Source organism: Hippopotamus amphibius, chromosome 7 (genome assembly GCF_030028045.1).
Source record: "Hippopotamus amphibius kiboko isolate mHipAmp2 chromosome 7, mHipAmp2.hap2, whole genome shotgun sequence".
NCBI classification, from domain to species: Eukaryota; Metazoa; Chordata; class Mammalia; order Artiodactyla; family Hippopotamidae; genus Hippopotamus; species Hippopotamus amphibius.
Genome location: NC_080192.1, coordinates 83,039,401 through 83,056,047, shown reverse-complemented (window position 1 = coordinate 83,056,047; position 16,647 = coordinate 83,039,401). Strand labels below are relative to the sequence as shown.

General features: G+C 45.2%; 1 protein-coding gene across 4 annotated transcripts in view; it reads left to right on the top strand.

The window, feature by feature from the left end:
- ST6GAL2 (ST6 beta-galactoside alpha-2,6-sialyltransferase 2) overlaps window positions 1–16,010 on the top strand; it is a 64,491-nt gene extending 48,481 nt beyond the window's left edge. For 3 of the 4 annotated variants that reach the window (XM_057743268.1, XM_057743269.1, XM_057743270.1), the window contains exons 5-6: window positions 1,614–1,788; window positions 11,244–11,909. In XM_057743268.1, coding sequence (XP_057599251.1) covers window positions 1,614–1,788; window positions 11,244–11,497 — 429 coding nt within the window. In that variant the 3' untranslated portion in view covers window positions 11,498–11,909. Of the gene's footprint in view, window positions 1–1,613; window positions 1,789–11,243 lie in introns of all 4 variants that reach the window. The other variant, XM_057743271.1, reaches the window with a different exon arrangement.
- Window positions 16,011–16,647: the final 637 nt, after the last annotated feature.

Genomic DNA, 16,647 nt, shown 5'->3' with positions numbered 1-16,647 from the left:
TAGGCCCCACCAGGGGGTAACTTCCCAGGAGAGCTGCCCAAGGTTGATGGTCCCTCTGGAAGGAGCGTTCTGTCACGGTGCATCCTGAGACCAAGGCTGGACACGTACCTGGCACGATTACAACTGTTCTCAGCCAGGAGTGCACGTCAGCCTCACCTGGGGCATCATTGCTCAGTGTATCTGCCAGAGCCCTGTTCCCAGGAATCCGGGCATATCCAGCCTCCATGTGTGTTTTTGAGAAAGCTCTCCGGTTGATTCTCCTTCACACCATCTATTGAGAACCAGCACCAAATGGGTGTTTGAAGTTATAGGCTTCCTTCCAGCCTGAGGTTTTGTGATTTTAAGTTCTGACAGCTTTCTTGCTGTTTGTGGACCCAGGAGAGCCTCTGACTATTGGACCTCCTACGTTGGAAGCAGCCCAGCTCAGGGCACAGAGCTGTCTAACCGATGGATGTGGGCAGAGGGACAGGCCTGCTCTCCAGGGCCTGGGCTCCGATTCTGCTGTGTGAGAGTCTGGAGGGGGTGATATAGACACCAAGCCCACAGTCCTCCTGCTTCCCTCCAGCTGCCCCTGGGGTTTGGGGTCACAATTCACTAGAGATGATCTGGCCCATCCTTCTCAACATTTTTAAAGCCACAGACTATTCAACCATGGACTATTCCTTGGGGTCTTAGTACAACCCGTCTTTGCCGAGGTGTCTGTTTAAAGGGACCCTCAGGAGCCTACGAGCTAAGCCCCTCCCCACGCACCTTCTCCAGATCCCACTTCTCGGTGGCACCTAAGATACTTCTGAAGACTTTTTTTTAATCAACCCTATTGTTCATTTTGTCACACAATAATTTATGTTTAGCCAGTGTAAGTGTACATTTTGATGGGTAGTAGTAAGTGTATGCAGTCCTGTATCCAGCACCACAAGTAAGGAAGAGAATCTTTCCACCACTGCAGAGTCCCCTGTGCCCACTCAGCCATCTCCCACACCAAACTCCAAACCTCAGCAATAACTGTCATCTTTCTGCACTAGAGATTACATTGGGAAAACATATTTCTGAAACACAGTAATCGGAACTACAGCCACGGGCCAAGTGTGGTCCTGTCTTTTTGGTTTTGTTTTTCTCTTTTTTCTTCTATTTTTTTTTATTTTTGTCTTTCTGGTTTTTTCTGTTTTTTCTTTTTTTTTTTCTTTTTTCTTTCCTTCTTTTTTTATTTGCCCCGTTTTTGTAAATAAAGTTGTTTTGGAACACAGCCACTCCCATGCATCTTATACCCTCTGTGGCTGCTTTCCAGGTACATGACGGAGCCTAGCGGTTGCAGCAGAGACCCTATGGCCCTAAAAACCTGATGTGTTTACTCTCCCGCCCTTTCCAGAAAAGTCTGCTGACCCTGCCCAGCCTTTCTCCCTCATTTTACTAAAGAATAAGCCACCAGTCCCAGGCTAGACCCCGCCTCCCTACTCGCCCCTTCATCCCGTGTGGAAGGCCATGCAGAAGGGGGTCCTCACCACCCCCCCAGCCTGGCCCCTCGGCCTCTAAATACCCCCCAACCCAGCTGCTCCCCAGTCTCCTTTTCACAGCGTGGTCCCCTGTCCTTGACTGTGTTATTTTTTCCCTCTTAGTGGTACAAGAAGCCAGATTACAACCTGTTCACTCCGTATGTTCAGCATCGCCAGAGAAACCCAAACCAGCCGTTTTACATTCTTCACCCCAAGTTTATCTGGCAGCTTTGGGACGTCATTCAGGAGAACACGAAGGAGAAGATCCAGCCCAATCCGCCGTCCTCGGGCTTCATTGGTATGTGGGTGTCAGGAGGCGGGGTGATTGGGCAGCGTGAGATGCTTCATGTTTAATAAATATACATTCATGTTATATAATAAGAGCAACTAGAAGGTGGCTTTAGAGGGGAAAGAGATTAACTGAAAAGAGTACAAAGACGGTTCCAGTTACCTATGGGCACGTAACAAACCCTCCCAACGTTTCGAAATGTGAAATGAGAACTGCTTTATCTTCTCTCGTGATGGTGTGGGTCAGCACGAGCCCGGCTGGGTGACCTCTTTGTTCCACAGGCCCCATTGGGTCACTTGTGGGTATTCAGCTGCATCATGGGGTGTCCTTGCTTCCCTGTCTGGCCCCTCGGCAGGGACGGCTGGGAGGCTGGCTCAGCCGGACTGGTGACCGTGTGCCTGCAGGCAGTGGCCGCATGGTAACTGACTCTTGACAGAAGCTTAGGGCTCCCGGCAAGTTCCAGCGACAGGAAATCCAAGCTGCAGTTTCTCAGGGCGGAGGCCTGGGGACTCTCTGTGGGTCACAGAGGTCAGAGGCCTGCTGGACTCAAGGGATGGAGACCCCAGGGCCACCCGGGACCCCCCACACACTTGCATGCATGTTGCTGCCTTGAGGCCAGGCTGTGGGGCGGGGTTTGTGGCCACAGGACCACACCCCAGGGGCTGCAAGGTTACTGCTGGGTCTGGGCTTTGAGGAGCTGGATTCTAGGGCCATGTTCCGCTCCTTCCACTGGACCCACCAGCTCCAAACTCAGAGTGGACTCGTGTAACAAGGGCATCACGCTTGGCTTAGTGTATTTTTCTGCAGCCAGGCTTTGATCATCAAAGTTTGTGGTCTTACTCCTTTTTTTTTTTTTTCCTGTGTTTCAGCCTCTTGCCCCATTATTTCCTTGATTTTACCTGAATAGGGTAATATTAAGGAAGATCTTAGATCCCCTTGGCAATATGAAAGCTGCAGTGGAACCAAAGGATAGTAATTTTGTCCACAAACCACTGATAATGTTCTCCACCCTAATGTCAGTGTTTTTACACCCTGTACTTTAACTTGGACTGTACAGCAGGTCCACATGACTGCAGGAGGGTTTATGGAGGTGACACTAATTGGTGAGGGATGCAGGTCGCAGGAGTCTCTGTAGTGAGGCTTGTGGGTTTTGAAGCAGATTCGAGGTATTATAATAACGTGAAATATTTTATGCAGAATTCAGGACAAAATTTATGACTCTGCATGTTATTTTCCTTAAGTGTAGCTCCCGCCACTCATTTTATGTCATGCCTTTGGCATGCTTTGTTTCCAAGATGCTTTGTGAAATCCTAGGTCCTGTATCTTTCGTGTAGTTTCATGGAATCCTGTGGATTTAGAGAAGAACATGTAACCGGATAGAATGATGCAGGGACTGCATAACAAGACATGGCTTCTGATGGAGCCTTTTTCACATCGGTGCCTCCCCATGAGCTCCTGGGGCCGATATTTGATCAGAGCAAGAGCTTAGCAGCACAGTGGGCGCTGTCAGATACCTTTCCTGTTCACGTGCAGTTTGAAAGCTTCCACTGACACAGTCAAAGCTGGAGAACAATATTTCCCCGGCTGTTTTTGTTGAAAGAAATCCTGCCACGCATGGCCAGCTTCCTTTCACAGCTATTCGCTGAGCGTTTGGAGTTTTCAGGGGCTGCTGTCTGCCTGTGTGGCTTTTTTTCTGGGACAAAGGGGACTGCAGTTGGAGGTCACTGCAGGGGTGGGGGCTGGGTTGAGCGAGACTCCTTCTCGATGTCACTGGGTTTCCAACCATGGGTGAGTCATTTACTCCTGTGCACGTCCTCGTGCTCCTAAGGGCATCATAACAACACCTTTTTATTGGGCCAGTTCGAAATCCTTGTTATTTTCTAACAGCGTCCTGTCGAGTATGGCAGCTACAAGCCACATGTGGCTGCTTAAATTTAAGTTAATTAGGATTAAATAAGAGGAAAACTTCTCTTCTTTGGTGCATGAGCTCCATTGCAAGCACTCAAAGCCACATGCTACGTGGCTACGGTCCTGGGGGTGCAGACAGAGACCATCTCCACCACAGGGAAGGTTGTGAGGGGCAGCATGGCTACATCCTGCTGACCATAAAGGGATGAAAAGGAGCTCGTGGAGAAGGTATCGAGGTCCCACCGGACACTGTGCTCTGTGGGTGGGGACACAGGTGATAGACAGCGTTTGCTCTGATCAATCATATTGATGAGTTATTCCTACACCAATGTACTGATACATCCTATCGTTCATTCTGTATGTGAACATAGAGACTTTTCTTTCCTTTAAACTATTTCCTTAAGATAAATCCCCAGGCATGTGAGTGCTGAGCGAGGGGTATGGGGTGCTGATCATTGCTGGGAGGCGCTGACTTACTGCTTTGTCTTTGAATTCTGACCAGAGGCCATATTTGTCCTTCCGGGTCACAGGAAGACATCCTTACAGTAGTAAGTGCATCAGAGATGTAGTCCGTGTACCATCTGCTTCTCGATTCCTACCCCTCTTGCATTGCACATGTATTTTTAAAATTAGAAGGAAGTAGCATGGATCCGGGTGATTTAGATGCTCTGTAGGACCCGTTCGTGTGGAAGAAGTCTTTCACCTTGTTAGAACCCTTACCCTCGGCCCCCTGGGAGCTGCTTGTTCGCATGTGAAGAACATTTCCCTGTTTCATCCCCAGCTGGATACTAGAGATTTTCTCTTGTGCTTTGGTGGTTTTGAGTGCACCATGGCTTGGCTAACGATAGGGAACCATTTCCTTAGAATCCCATGGTTTCTGTGTAGCCCTCATACAGACTGATGTTGTCGTGGAAGGTCCGCAAGCTTGCCTGGGGTCCTGAAGCCTGGCCAGAAGGTTTTGCCATCTGATGTAGGAGGGCCTCCAGCCAAGTAGGAGGCCCAGCTTCATCACCCAGGGCTCAGGGTTGAGCTCCCTCAGGCAGACAGGCCTGGTGCATAGGCCCGACCAGCAGCATTGAGAGGGGACTCGCTCTAGCCTACAGGCGGCAAGCTTTTTATTGTACAAACCACCAACACCTCCTCCCACCTCTACTGATTGTATCATAAGTAATGTTTCTAGAATTCACAGATGCAAACACTATAATTTCAGCCTATTTAATATGTGCATAAGAATAATATACTTAAAAACAAGTCATAACTTCCTTTCTTTTCCATTTTATTTTGCATTTGGAGTTCTAAATTTCCACTATATCATCCAAACTCAGATGTTAACACAAAATAACACATTAACCCAAACTTAATAAGCCACTTAACATCCATCTTTATGATTGTGTGAAATCTATCACATTATGTTCATTAGAAACAGTTTTTTTACATTTCCCTGTAAATAGTGAATCCTGATCAAATAATACAATATAAATGAGCTAAAAAATTGGCTTTTAAGTAGTCTTCATGCACTGTATGATTTTACTTAATATAGTAGATGCTTCTTAAATTATTTTATTACATGAAATGCAAATTTCCAAACCACCTTTTAATTACAAATGTTTTCTAGAAATACCACTTAAAATATCATTTTTGCTCCTTCAGTAATCTTAAGTACAGTTCTCATAGTTTTCCATCTTTGATGAATTTACAGGGAAACCACAAAACAGCTACTACATGTCCATTAGAGCAGTATATTCAACACGCTTAGCCTTTTACCCTCACCCCTCATTCAGAACATGTTTTGCTGTGTTTTATTGGATATTCTCAGAAAGTTCTAATTTACCTCACGTGAATTATGTTCAGTGTTACCTGGAATTGATGAAAGTCAGTGTTTTCCCCGTCACTTGCATTAGGTTCTGTTTACGTCCATAGCTTATTTTGTCCCATGTTAAAAGGATACGTACATCAAGGAGAAAATTCTATCACTGTTAACAATTTGGGATGTTATTTTAAATATTTTGCCGGGTGCAAAGTAAGACAATTTTAGTGTGTGATCACAATTAAGGTAAAGGCTAAATGATTAAATTCTGCAAAACTTTGACACACATCAGACACATCTATATATGTGCAAAGTAGAGCTTTATAAGGGACGCTCATTTATTTGGAATTAATGATCATCTGAACATGGGTGGAAGTTTGCTTTTTATCCAGGTTTTGGACAAATAAATAAATGTACATACTGCTTGCTATGCTGAATCATATAATGTGACATTTTCTTAAGACCAGTGGAAATGCTTTTTAATTGGTTTGATAATTATATTGGATTATAAAATATTTTAAAACCTGTAATTTGGCAAATGAATGCCTCTTGAGTCATAATTGCCCAGAAAATTTTGCACTTTTTTTTCTTCAAATGAATCCCTACTCATCTGTAAAAACTAGTCAAAAAAACTTAACATTAATTGAATTATGTTCAAGGATTTTTAAGAACTGGCTGCACGCCCATTTGATTGGCTTGGAAAAATACATTAAAAAGTGTCTGAATATTGATCCTCCTATCAAAAAGCCTGGCCCCACACTGAAAGCAGTAAAATTTTATTGGTGATAAAAGCAGTTACTTTTTGGTAGTTCATAAACAAAATTATGTAACATAAAAATTCCTTAAGTGGTTTTTAAAAAAATTCTTTACTGAATAAGATAGCATTAGAAGATTTGTGTTCTCTTTGCTTTTTGGGTAATCCTGAGCAGTCCTAAGAAAGGAAATGAAAGAAAAAACATTTTTAGCATAACCAGATGCGAATTGCCCATGTGGGCCTGGCATGGGGAAATGATTAGGAGGTAACGTGATACTGTGAGTTTACACGTGTATGGTATCTGTGCAGCAGGGAGTCAGCACGGCAGGCCTGACTGCTGATGGCGAGGGACCCCTGCCTGCAGGGTTGACCCTTGGCTGGCATCTGGGAGCCTGGGTTTGGGGAGGCCCCTCTTAACTGATAGCATGGGTCACATGCCCAGACACGTATGCAGCAGTGGGGTCCACGCCCAGCACGTGCTTCCTTCTGGAGTCTGGAATGTCGGTGTGTGCCAGGCTCAGCACGCCTGTAATAGATCATCGACTGTGTGCTGGGTCTAGTGGGTCCTCCTAGCAAATCATCAAACCCGGGGGTCGGCTGGGGACTCCCGACCCGGTACCTTGCCAGTGTAATTCAGGGAACATCCCAGGACCACCTGTCGTTGGTGTTGATGTCACTTGTAGATGACAGGGCTCCAGCACCACAGCACGTCAAAAGAGAGGCTAGCGGGGGCCCAGCATCACAGCATGTCAGAAGAGGTGCTGGTGGCAGTGCTCAGACATTGTTCTCAATACAGTAGTTAAGACACTTTCATCAAGTCATCCTCAGAACTGTAGGTTATGAGCTTGCCACCTCTTTTTAAATTTAAAGGTTCATTCTTTAGTTTAACTTATTTTTTTCTTAAAGAAACCTTTTCTAAATCCCCAGTCTTCAGCACTGTGCCCAGTTTAATATATGTGTGCGCTTAATTGAAGAAGCTTCCAACCATGCTTGATGGTTCTGGTCTCTCCTGGTCTTGTCCCAAACCTACCTCCCACAGTCTCTACTCCCCACACCCCTGACCCCCAATACATACACCTCGAGCTGTGCCAGGACTGTTAAACCCCTCCTGATGTTGAGGTCCATCTAGGCCCTCTTTGCAACACATGAAGAAGTTTCATCTGCAGGAATTTATGTGCAGCTAAGTACTCTTAGGAAAAATGACGTGCAGATACAACCACATTTAATAATGATGATTTTCAGTATTTATTATATGATAGCGTCTGAATCTATACTCAAATTTATGTGTAATGTTGGCCTTAATAAATTAATAAGCAGAGTACACATATGCCAAATGAAATGACCATGCTGTCTGAAAAAATTTGAAGTAATAAAAAATATTCTCCATCTTTGGTTTCATAAATCTTGTTTACCTTTTACAGGTATTCAATGAGTTGTAAATGAATTTTCCCTTCCCTTTGAAGGTACTGTCTTACCAATTCAGATATCAGTACTACAGCTGGCTGTCATTTAAACGCTTAGAGCAGATTTGGCTCTAACAAATTTTAGGATGCTCTGGACCAAGGTCATGGTTATAGGAACCCACAGGTTCATGTGGGAGCACAAAACGAGATGCAAAAACCAGGACGAAGTATGCAGATAACTCAGGATAAGGACCCCACTTCCTGAACCTCTGTCAGCCTTCAGTTTGGACAGCCATGAACTACCCGGCAAGTTTCAGTATTTCTGAAGCTCTAGAAGTCATTTTAAAATAGAAAGTATTTATATATGAAAATGCTAAAATGTACTTATTTGCTTACAGCAAAACCATAACTTTTTGCCTAGCCTTATGGCAAATTCTATATTGTCTATTTAATAAATACATGATTTAAAATGTAGTAGTTCACTAGCAGTAAAAGGAAACATTGTCTCTGGAAAACTCTCTAGGAAACAATAACCAGATTCAAGTATCTAGTAGATCTTTGAGGCCAAGTTGATAGCAAGGACATCTAGAGAAACCACCCAAGCTTCTTCTTACTTGGGTGTAGGTAGCAGTTGAACTTTAGGTTAGTTGTCCGACATGCAGAATGTCCAGCTACTTAGGAGGCAGCTGGGGGATCCTTACAGCAGAGTTTTTCAAAGAATATGTGTGTGAGACCAGCCTAGTCCCCCCACGGTAAGCAGACCAGCATTGGTCTAGGAGCATTTGTTGTTAGTATGCAACTAGGTCAGTGTAGAAATTGAAAGCATTTGGAAGGTTTTATAGCAATTTAACATAGCATGGCATCCTACTATGTGATCATTTTAGTAGTAGTTCATTGTTCTTGGTATTTTACAAAAGTGTTGGTCCATGATAGATAGGAATGGCCCTTCACTACAGGTAGTTTAGGAATGCTTATTAAAAATTCCGTTTCCTTGGGATTTCCCTGGTGTTCCAGTGGTTAAAACTCCACCCTTCCAATGCAGGCAGCATAGGTTTGATCCCTGATCTGGTCAGGGAACTAAGATCCCACATGCCCCGTGGCAAGGCCAAAAAAAAAATCCATTTCCTGGACCCCAACATACACCAGTGGAACTCAGATCTCTGGGGACAGGGACAAGCCCAGGAATCTGAATTTTAATAAGCTACCAGGTCACTCTTTCACACTGAAGGCTGAGAACTGCTTTTGAGGAGGGACAATGGCATCTCTCAGGTATAACGTTGGCTTCTGAAAGGCATCCACTTGGAGACCAGAGTTGCAAAGGTGGCAGCTGGTACACACTGGCTGCAGTCCCCGCGGATGAGGCTGTGTTCCTGGCTGACAGTAATGAGATTGTGGTTTCTAGACACAGTTCTACACTTGGTTATCAGATGCTTTTGTACAAAAGACACCCTTGAAGCCTCTTCACTGCACTGCAAGAAAACTGTTGTAATAAATATACAGATGGAGGATGTCCAAGGCGTGAAGGATTCTGGGATGCTTTGATGTGGCTCCTTGGACACAGCTGGCCACACGCCACGCCCAGGGGAGGGAGGGCAGCCAACTCTTGGGCCAGTGTGAGCCCTAATTGGCAAATGCTGAAGCGTCCTTGGCTCTACAGACGCAGACCTGTGACTCTCACCCAGACACACATGCAGCAGAGGTGTCCTTGCTCATCAGAGGTTTAAAGTCATGGGAATAAAAGAAAGTAATTCTCCAGGCACATGGCTGTCTCATCCACTATGTCAATTCTTCATAGGTGATTTTTGTGAGGATGAGGAGAAATGTTCAAAGAGCAGGGATACCAGGGGGGAATGGTGGGGGGGAGGGATAGATTGGGAGTTTGGGATTGATGTGTACACACTGCTATATTTAAAATGGATAACCAACAAGGACCTACTATGTAGTACAGGGAACTCTGCTCAATATCCTGTAATAACCTAAATGGGAAAAGAATTTGAAAAATAATTAAGAAAAGAAAAAAGGAGGCAGAGATCTTATCACCTGTGCAATGCTGGGGCTGGTGCCCACCTGCTTGGTGATTTGGTGATTTAAGGAAGAAGGCGCTGGTCCTCAGTTCTTTCTTGGCTCCGCCTGGAAGGGGGAGGGGAGGAGGGAGGGAGTGGCAGAACTGGAAGGAAGGAGAGGGACTGAGCAGGGACTTGAAGTTTCCATGCAGCTCTTGGGAACAGCTTTACTTCCGAGAATTTGATCTAAAGAATCCATCTCTTGTTAGGAGCACCCTTTACTTCCAGCCACAGCAGCCTCGTGGCCCTCAAGGCACATCCTAATGTCTTCTAAACAGGACCCAGGGTCCTCTCTGTCATCATTTCGGCCTCCCCTCCCCCCCTTCTCCCCCAGCCCGGGTGGTGCCTGCAGGTTCAGGCCTCCCCTCCCCGGGAACTTTCTGGATCCCCAGGCGAAACCAGACCCTTCCTGCTGCTTCCCTGGGCCCCTCGTGCCGGACTTTCTCCAGTTGTTGGGATTTTATTCTCATGATGCAAGACGGTTGACTAATTAGAAATGTGATTGTCCTCTGGGGACAAACCTTGTCCGTAACAGGAGCTAACTGTGTGAATTTATGGTTTTTCATAACAAGGGATATCCTTTCATAAAAAACACTACACATATATATTTTTCAAGTTTAAAGAATGTTAGCAAAAGCAGTGGTGGAGCTGGGGAAAGAAGGCTCTTTAGTGTAGATCCAGAACTAGGTTTGCCCAATGATGATGCAGTTTTATAGCTATTTGGAAAGTTTAAAAAAAAAATAAGGAAATCAAAGCAACTTTAATATTGATAGTTCCAGTGAGAAAAATAATTCTAATATGAATCTGAACGCTGTGTCTCCATCTCTTTCCTTTTAACTATCTTATAAGAAGTTTTTTTTTTTAATATAACATACATTTCTTTGTTACATCACATCCTCCTGTTGCAAATCAGGTGGCCCTGCATGTCGAACGTGGTACACGATATTCTGACTTGGGGAATGCAGACCCGGTCCCGCCTGTCCTCTCCTTAAGTGTGATCACTTCGTCTTTTCTTGTCTGATTCCTGGGCCCCCGGTGGTCCACTGGATGAATGAATGTTAAATAGCATCACGTCTTAGCATGGCCCCAGCCCCAAACGCACACACACCACTCACTGGTTAGAACCGCAAAGGGAAGCCATCAAGTGAGGGACCACAGGACAGGCATCTCCTGCCACCATTGTGCCCCTCCACCCAGCCTTTCAAAGACACCTCCCCCCAATTACCTTACATTAGAAAAGCAGAAAAGCCGGTCACATGGTCATTCAACAAGTAAGGGTCCCCAGCTCTCTGCCAGATACTGTGCTCACCACTAGTAACAGAAAGATGGTTGAGGCCCAGCCCTAACCCTCAAATCCTCTGCTGTCTAGTGGGAAAGGCAGACTACACACAGACAATTCCAATGTCACGGTTAGAAGGACAGAGAGATGCGTAGACAGACAGGGAAGACATGACCACGGGATCCGGCCCCACCTCAAGGGCTGACGTACCCCCTCCCTGAGTTGCTCACGGCTCTGGTTTCCTCCCCAGGCATCCTGTTGATGATGAGTCTGTGCGGCGAGGTGCACGTGTACGAGTACATCCCGTCCGTGCGGCAGACGGACCTGTGCCACTACCACGAACCCTACTACGATGCGGCCTGCACGCTGGGCGCCTACCACCCGCTGCTCTATGAGAAGCTGCTGGTACAGCGGCTCAACACGGGCGCCCAGGGCGACCTGCACCGCAAGGGCAAGGTCGTGCTGCCCGGGCTGCGGGCCGTGCGCTGCCCACCGGGCGCCTGAGGGGCCGCCTGGGCTCTGCATCCCAGAGATGTTGGAAGGCGCCCTGGATGCGGCGTGGCCTTCAGTCTCTAGCAATGACTTCGTGGTGGCCAAGGGGATCCTTTCTAAGCCATTGAGTGTTTACAACTGCTTTGAATATAGAAATGAAATTCAAAGAAATAAATTCAAGAAAGATGCCAAAAAATTTTTTTTGTAAAGGATACCTAGGGGAAAAAAAAGCAAAGGTATAACAAATGGGTAAATAGCTGTAAAATGTGAGTCTTCTCTTTACTAGAGCTGGTTGTAGCTGCAGGTGTCAGGGATACACCTGAGCGATGGCACGGTTTGTGCCTGGAAGCACCCACGCTGAGGGAGAGTACGTGTCCCATCAACTGTGTCACTTGCACGTGCACTCGTTATGAAAGAGCCTAGAGTTGATGACAAACATCCGGGTTAGCACCTCGACGTGTTCGTGGTGACAGCAGATCCCCGGTGTATCCTTTGAGGTGTTTCCAGCCATGGCATCCCCATCTCTGCTCCCAGCTACCCCCGAAGGCTTTGTTCTTTGTGTATCAGGACACATTTCTAAAACCATAAAGCATCCCTCCAGAACAGTCCAAGAAAAAGCCAACCCAGAACAGCAGCACAGAGGAGGCACTTTGTTTTCCTGCAATATTTCCTTGCTTGGCTAGGAACATCCAGGGCAGGTAATACAGAATTGGGGGCTGCAGGGTAGCCCTGGACAGGACGGTCCCAGGCCCTAGCTTTTCTGGCCTCTGCACCCTCCAGCTCTCCCCACAGCCTTTGTAACCACAGGCACTGATGATGAGGACATCCTCATGGGGTTGGAAGGAGTCCTTCCAGCCTCAGGCTGTCGCCCTGTGCTTCTGGGGCTGAACACCTGTCTCTCTCATGTGTTTTACTTGCAGGTTAATATCAGCTATTGGGATCCTGACGGTGATGTACTGATTTTCACTAATTCTTCCTACAGGCAGATGTTTAGGAATCCCACCCTGTTTCCACAGATCTGTTCTACGTCAGCCACCTAACAAAGCCATATAATTAAATACAGTTGTGTGAAAGCATCACTCTTTAACAAATAGGCAAATAAGTATTAACGTATACTTCGGAGGGAAAGGCAGGAAGAAGGAAGATTATCATCCCAGTGTGTTGGTTTTGTTGTAATCTCAACTTTTGTCACTGATACATTGAAAAAAAAAAATTTCTTTTTGCTGTAAGTGTAGTGAAACAAACATTTTGGAATACCTTAGTTAAACATGCAGTTTCAATCTATAACCAAAACCTATCTCAGTGGTACAGTTAAGACTTCTTGGCAACGACAGTAGCAGATTAATTAAATACATTCTCCTCTGCAAGTGTGTGAACGTCAGGAGAGTTTAGTGCTGAAGGTTTTTTGTTCCAGGATTGCTTTTTTCCCGAGCAAGAGTAGTTGACAGAAATCAGCTACTCTGTTTGGTTGATGTACTCATAAGAATCGGGTTGGGTCCCAGCATCTCCTACGGCTCATTGTTATAGGGAAGTAGGGGTCACTGAAACGCTTCAATCATGACAATATCCACTGAGAGTACACTTTGAGAGCTTTGCTTCCGGATCTGTCTGAGGGGATGGATAATTCTGTTCAGCACATTGGCTTACGTCTGAGCAGACGTGGCCGGGCCACTTTTCTTCCTGGTTTCCTGAAAGAGTGTGGTCCGATCCAGTGTCTAGTGAGTAATGATTTCAGTGACTCTGGACTCTGGGAGGTGGCTGATGTGGGATGAGCAGTCCAGCCACCCTTGTCCATCCCTGGACCCTGCAGGCTCTGCCTTCAGAGATCCACAACACTGAAGCTTCTGTAATAATCTTCCTACCGTATTTCCCTGCCGGCCTCCTTATGTCCAGTACAACTCCCTCTGGTGGGATGAGATCATGGGGAGAAGAAAATTTACGGGAGGTCAATGTAAATATTCAAGTTCAAAAGCCCCAGAAAACAGTGGAACGATCTATAACTATTGATACGTTTTATTGTGACACATGTATTTTTAAAACATACTTTCAGTCTCACCAAGGTTGTAAGAAAGACTGAAGAGCGTAAAGAAATTTAATTAAAGGTTTTGGATTTAATATGACCTTAAAGACCCTTGGGAACCAAGGTCTGCTAAACATTGAGAAAATGGGATATACATATTAACACAATGTGGGCTGGGCACTTTTCTATTTAACAGTTTAATTTGTTTAGCTCCTCAAAAGTATTAGGCAGTTTTAGTTGATGTGGTGACTGCTACTAGTATTAGTGAAATTGGCCCTAAGTGGCAGTGTTTTCCCAGACATTGATTAAGCCCTCAAATGCCATGGATTGCAGTAAACACCCAGCCCTTCCCTGGAGGAATTACAGGAAATGGTGCCACGCTGCATTTCTTCCAGGCTTCACCCCTTCCAGACCCTCCATCCTCTGCTGTGAAGGGACGTTTGATAAACGGAAGCCATTAGGTGGCCCTTTCTTCACTCTCAGGACTGAGGAAGGTCACATTGCTTTACGTCTCGAGGTGACCACTTGATCTTTTGTTGTTGTCATAATGAAACAAACATTGATCAGGAATGACCACTCACCTGTATCCAGCCCTTCCCCAGGTACGAGGAGAAGGTCCAACAGGTGTAGCATCCTCACTGTCCCCGGGGTAGCCAGTGCTGGCCCTGTGTGTCACCTGGGCACAGGGCCAGCGGGTGGGCAGATAGGAGTTGCACGTAAGCATCCTCTCCCCCGGGGCCAGCGAGGGGCTTTGGTTCATCTTTCAGTCCCGGGGTCTGTCCTCGTCTGCCGGATGCAGGGCTTAAGGAACCTCGGCCCCACCCTCGCTGTATGTCTCGAATCCTCGGCCCGGCAGCCAGACCTTTAATCAACCCTGGGCTCCCCAGTAATCCTCTGTCATGGGAGCCATAGCATCTGGACAAAACCATGCTGAAATTATCATTAGCCTTTTCCAAATTGGGAAAAGAAATTCAGTGTTTAAATCTGCCCCAGGTCACTCTGTTACATGACCATGAGCCGGTTCCTGCTGGTGGAACAGATTAATACCTGATGTTGTGGGCTGACCCTTCAGGGCAGGAACACTTACAGCCACTGAATTAAATTAGGTCCTGTCCGGCTGTGTGAAGTGGGATCAGGCTCACGTGAGTAATGGTAGGTGATGGAGGAATTTTGTGTGCACAAATGACATGATGAAAGCTCTGTCTCCAGCCTTTTTCTTAGAGAGTGAGGCACCGTGCGTGGTTGAGGCTGGTGGCCAAAGTGACCTGGTCCCATTGCTGTTTAGCTGTGGGAAGAGACGGAGCCAAGAGGTGGGGTGATTATCGAGAAACACATGGCTGAATGCACGGGCCAGATAGTGTCTGAATATATTCAGTCAGATTGTCTGTGTCAACCTCTCATTTTCTGATCACTTAGGACTCTTGACCAGTGGTTCCACAGCTGATGAGGGCAGCTGCATGTGTAGAAATTCAGCACTTAGGGAAAAGTGTACCTGAGTTCAAACTCGTGTTTTATACTCCAGATATGTCCATTGTGAAATTATTGTGCATGTTTCTGTCTCTCGGGCATTGTTTACACAATTGGTAAATGAAAGGTATTTATCTGTCAAGGAAATAAATTGTAAGTTCTGATTCTTGCTTTATTAAGTGAATGAAGCCTTTTTAGTAAGAAGCAGCCCAGCAAATTTCTCTGCAAACTTGAGCTAATGGAATTTAAAGAATTAAAGATATTGATATAATTCTTACTCTTGTTATAAAAAGTGTGCATGTAGATATAGTTATATAATTGTATATATACGTATCTACACACATGGTTGCTTTTATATTGTCTTCTTTCATCAAACTTTATTTCTGAAACCTTTACAATAAATTTTGTTTTAATTATGCAAACACCAGTTTTTTAAGAGAAGTAACCAAATGTTATGTGTCCTTCTGTCAAACAAAGAAAAAAAATCCAGTCTTCCCATGTACTCGTATTTCACACATTCTGGCTACATTAAAAAGTCGGGCAGAAATATTTAAAAGGTGCTCTGAGGGTAGAATTAGGACCTGAAGGTTGTATCCTTGTCAGAAGCCTAAATGAACTCTGACCTTTGATGGGTAGTTGATCTAGAACTCATGGATTTTGCAAGATTAGGGGAAGAAACATTTATTTGATTCTATGGAAGATAATCTTCTTCCTTGGTAGGTTTCACACAAATTAACTGCACTAGAACTGTTAAAACCTAACATTCATGATACCACACATCCTGTTTTACTCTAGATGAAATCCATATGAAGTTTTTCCAGTGGAAACCAGTGAACTTTTTTAACAGCTTTGGGAATTTTTTGTATAATAATTTTTAAAATTGAAATGTGTACTCTTCAAATGAATTAAGGCTTGAGGTTTTCCAGGAGTCACCTTTTCAAAGTGTTTGTACACATTTTAACCCTTGAATATTTTCTAGTTTGGTTTTGTATATTTTTATGTGTACACAGTGTACAGACTTTTTTCTTGTAAATAAAACATGTTTTCATTTGTCTAGAAGTTTCTCTGTTTTAATTTGTAGAAGTTGCACAAAATAACAAGCCACCCCTAGAAAAAAAGAATAGCACGAAGCCTAGATCTAATTGGAAGATTATAAAAAGAGTAAGACCAGCAGGCCTTCAAACACTGAACATGGACACATTTGGGCCAGAAACAGAGGGTTCACTGCCAGCCCAGGAGAAAGGCCCTGGCCAAATCCAGCAGAAAAGGCACATTTAGGGTAACAGGTACTAAAGTTGACTTAGTGGTCCAGCACTTTAATTTATTGCCTTGGGAGACTCAGCCAGCGTGACAAGGCTTTTAGTCTTAGAGAATATAAATAAGTTATTAGAGGGAAGCCTTACCCACCACCAAGTCACATTAGCCTTGGTGTTTTCACACTTGCCACATGGAAAGAAATCAGTTAATTAGGCCCCTAGAAGGAAATTCCCAGAGGTTTGTTGTTTCTGGTTAGGATGTGAAGGAATCCATTCTGGGAAGCGTCCAGGGTTCTGTGTGAAGACAGATGTGAGCAGCTGGGGAGCAAGGGGCCCTGAACCCTCTCTGAGGGATGTGCTGCATCAGAGGCGAAGCCCACGTCTCGGCCTTGCCATCAGTTTTCTTTCCCTGAAAGATG